Genomic DNA, 3450 nt, shown 5'->3' on the forward strand with positions numbered 1-3450 from the left:
ATGGTTTTGACTGGCAACATGTGGATTTTGAAAAAAAAACATACCACAGCAGCGTGTCATCAGTGCTTTATTGCACTGGAGAAATGCAACAATTACATACTGACATGCAGGGTAAGAGAAGGCTACACTACAGTACATAACATTCAATTCTTACTAATAAAAAGTCCCAATACTTTTGAATGTAAAGTCAGGAGTTTGTATTAGAATGACACAGCCTACACAAAATATTTTTTTCACAGAAAATAAAATACATGATAAAATTACTTAAACTGATAAAAAGATATGCTACATGAAAATAAGTGCTAAACTATCAATCCTTCATGAATGCACACATTTTATTTGTTCTTTAAAATGTACGTTCAAGTACATTATATGTATTTTGTAAAAAGACTATAACTTTTTTACAAATATGTGTATTATATCCTATTGTAACACATGAAAAGTATGATTTCATGAATCAGAGGGATGTGTGAGTTTACACATTTAAATACCAATGTCTTTTGTAACATGTATGGCTTTCAATCTTCTATGGAATAAAAAAGGATAGAATTAAAGTTAATAGTGACCAATGGTTGTCATGTGCAATTTTTCAAACATTTTTGAAAAAACATTTAATATAAGGCTATCAAATGGTGTCAGAACATGTGGAATATAGTGCATGAATTGTCTGTTTTTATGAGGCATTACTGATGCTTTTATGGTGCTTTTTAGAGATCGATAAGTCCTAGTTCCTAGCACATTCTTTGTGAAGAGAGCATCAATCTCTGATATTGATGTATTCTGCTAACCATATTTTGTATTCCAAAGAAGACAGAAAATTATATAGGTTTGAAACTACATGAGTATAAATTAATGATGACATAATTTTTGGTGAACTCTCTATTTATCTCTCTCTTATCTCTTTCCCTCTTTATGTTCTCTCTCCCAGATAAATCCTTCCCACTATAGCTGGCTGAGTGCCGTTTGCGTGGAATCTCACGTGTGATTCTGCCAAACAACCCCGAGTGGACCTCTCATTCTGGCTGCATTGCTGCTGGAGAGTCCCTGGCAGGCTCTGCTGGGGATGCTCGGCCTTTTGACCTTCACAGCTGTCCTGGGTCAGGAGTCAGGACTGGTGAGGAATTACACCCCCACATATGCACAAAAGTACATATGCATAGACCAAAACATGCACAAGTAAATGTATACTCAGGCATCCAAGCATGAACAAAAAACATGCTTATAGCAAAAACAAACAAACAAACAAAAAATGTGTTATGTATATTACTTATAACAGAATGCACAAAAACAACAAGGTGCAAACCTACAAAAACAAACCTCGGGGACACAAACTGCTTTCACAGGTGCAGTCTTGACAAGAAGCGGTGTGACAATTGTCTGTTGGCAACTGATGATGAGATGATTTTAACAATTTAAACAAGAAAATATATTTTATACAATCCATTTAATCTTATTGCATACACAAACACACAAACATACAATAAGAAAACATTGTCATTCACACAGAAAACACATATACAGTAGCTGTATCTGCATCTAAGTTTGCATCTAAGAATACAACTGGTGTGGAGAAAAGCACATTTTATCTAAGCACAAGACAGACATGGATAGAAGAGAAGCTCATGCTGATTCCAATCTCACATGTGATCCTGTCTGCAGTGAGGAGGTCTCCAGTGGCCTTCACAGTTTTAATGGAATGCTGGTGGCTCTGCTGATGGGACTGTTGAGCTCTGCTGGAGCTCTGCCTGTGTGTCTCTGTGAAGCTGCAATGTAAGATACACACAAGCCAATTAACTGATATCAAACACATTATGCTGTCATTTTCTGTCACATTCACAAAAACACACACAAAATAATTGCTGACACACTCAAATCCAAACAAACTTTTTCTCACCTGTCGTAGAGATTTTCTTTACAGCAGTTTGGCTTCATTTTGGGCCACTGGGATTTACCAGTGAGCGTCTTGCCCTTTAATACAGTCATCCTACTGTATCTGGTCTGTACTGGCACTTCAAATCCCTATTTTCCAAACTATCCTGCACAGCCACCAGGGGCGCCAGAGAGCACCAATCACACCCAACTCCATGTTCTACGCAGATGACAGGATGGAACAGAATGAAAGGAAAAATAATGAACATGAAAGAGAACAAAACTCAAATTACTTGCCACTTATGCAATATCTATCCTGTCATCTTATTGATTAGGTTTTATTGTATTGTCCCACTCGCTCTCCCTCTCATTCCCCATAGATCTGTCTTTTTATTTGTCATCTTCCTGTTTAGCCTCTTTAACCCCTTTATCTTCACACACAATGGTCCATTCCTTCCTCCATCTATCTTCATCATCTTTCCAATTCACATCTCTCCTGAGATATGTGTGTGTGTGTGTGTGTGTGTGTGTGTGTGTGTGTGTGTGTGTGTGTGTGTGTGTGTGTGTGTGTGTGTGTGTATGTGTTTGTGTTTAGATGCATTTTACTGCATATTTATTGCATTACTCTGGTCTGTTGAATGACATTAGGGTGCATTGGGCTGATCCGCTTTCTTTGACACAGTATAGCAACTGACTGTTATGGTCTGTTTATAGCTTACATATTTATGCACTAGATAGTATCTGTGCTTTTACCACGTCTCCATGGAGACAGCTTGATCCGGTAATGATGGGTGCACAGGGCTGAAAGAGATAATGGTAAAGAATATTTATATTTATATTGTATCTGTTTTTATCGCTCACTGTCATGAATATTCAATGTGAAAACAGCAGAGTTAAAAGCACATTAAAATAGGCTTTTAAAATTTGATCATATTATATCTAGCTTATAAGAAAAATCAATTAGATCATATTATAAGAAAAACATTTTATAGGGTCTTTAAGATAAACTAACATAGATAATAAAAAGATGCACTACCACTCAAAATCTTGGGCAGAGTATGATTTTTATTTATGAATTTTTGTAATTAATATATTTATTCAGCAAGGATTATTTAAATTGATCAAAAGACATTTATAATGTCACAAAATATTTCTATTTCAAATAAATGCTGTTCTCTTTCTATTCATCAAAAAATTCAGATTTTTTAAAATAAATAAAAAATATTTTTTTTAATTAAATGTTTTCAAAAAAAAGTTTTGTATGCTCACCAGCGCTGCATTTATTTGATCAAAAATATTGTTAAAACAGAAATACTGTAAAATACTATTACAATTTAAAATAAAAGAATAACTGTCTTCTATTTTAATTTATTTTTAAATGTAATCTATTCATGTGATTGCAAAGGAAAATATTAAGCAGCACAGCTCTTTTCAATATTGATAATAATAAAAATGTTTCTTAAGCAGGAAAATCAGACATTAAAAGCATATATCAGTAGAACAGTGTTTTGCAGAAATAATATCTCAAAAGTTTCATCTAGACCCCAACGAGATTGAATGGAAATCTGATTTAAATCTGAT

At 34.4% G+C, this 3450-nt stretch overlaps 1 protein-coding gene across 1 annotated transcript; it reads left to right on the forward strand.

Annotated features, from left to right (window-relative positions):
- The first annotated feature begins 518 nt into the window (after window positions 1–518).
- Window positions 519–2302, forward strand: LOC122145774 (urea transporter 2-like). Its single transcript, XM_042761358.1, has 2 exons — window positions 519–1770; window positions 1906–2302. The coding sequence occupies exons 1-2, from the start codon at window positions 1604–1606 to the stop codon at window positions 2099–2101; spliced, it is 363 nt and encodes a 120-aa protein (XP_042617292.1). The 5' UTR covers window positions 519–1603; the 3' UTR covers window positions 2102–2302.
- Window positions 2303–3450: the final 1148 nt, after the last annotated feature.

This window comes from Cyprinus carpio, chromosome A7, assembly GCF_018340385.1.
Source record: "Cyprinus carpio isolate SPL01 chromosome A7, ASM1834038v1, whole genome shotgun sequence".
NCBI lineage: Eukaryota > Metazoa > Chordata > Actinopteri > Cypriniformes > Cyprinidae > Cyprinus > Cyprinus carpio.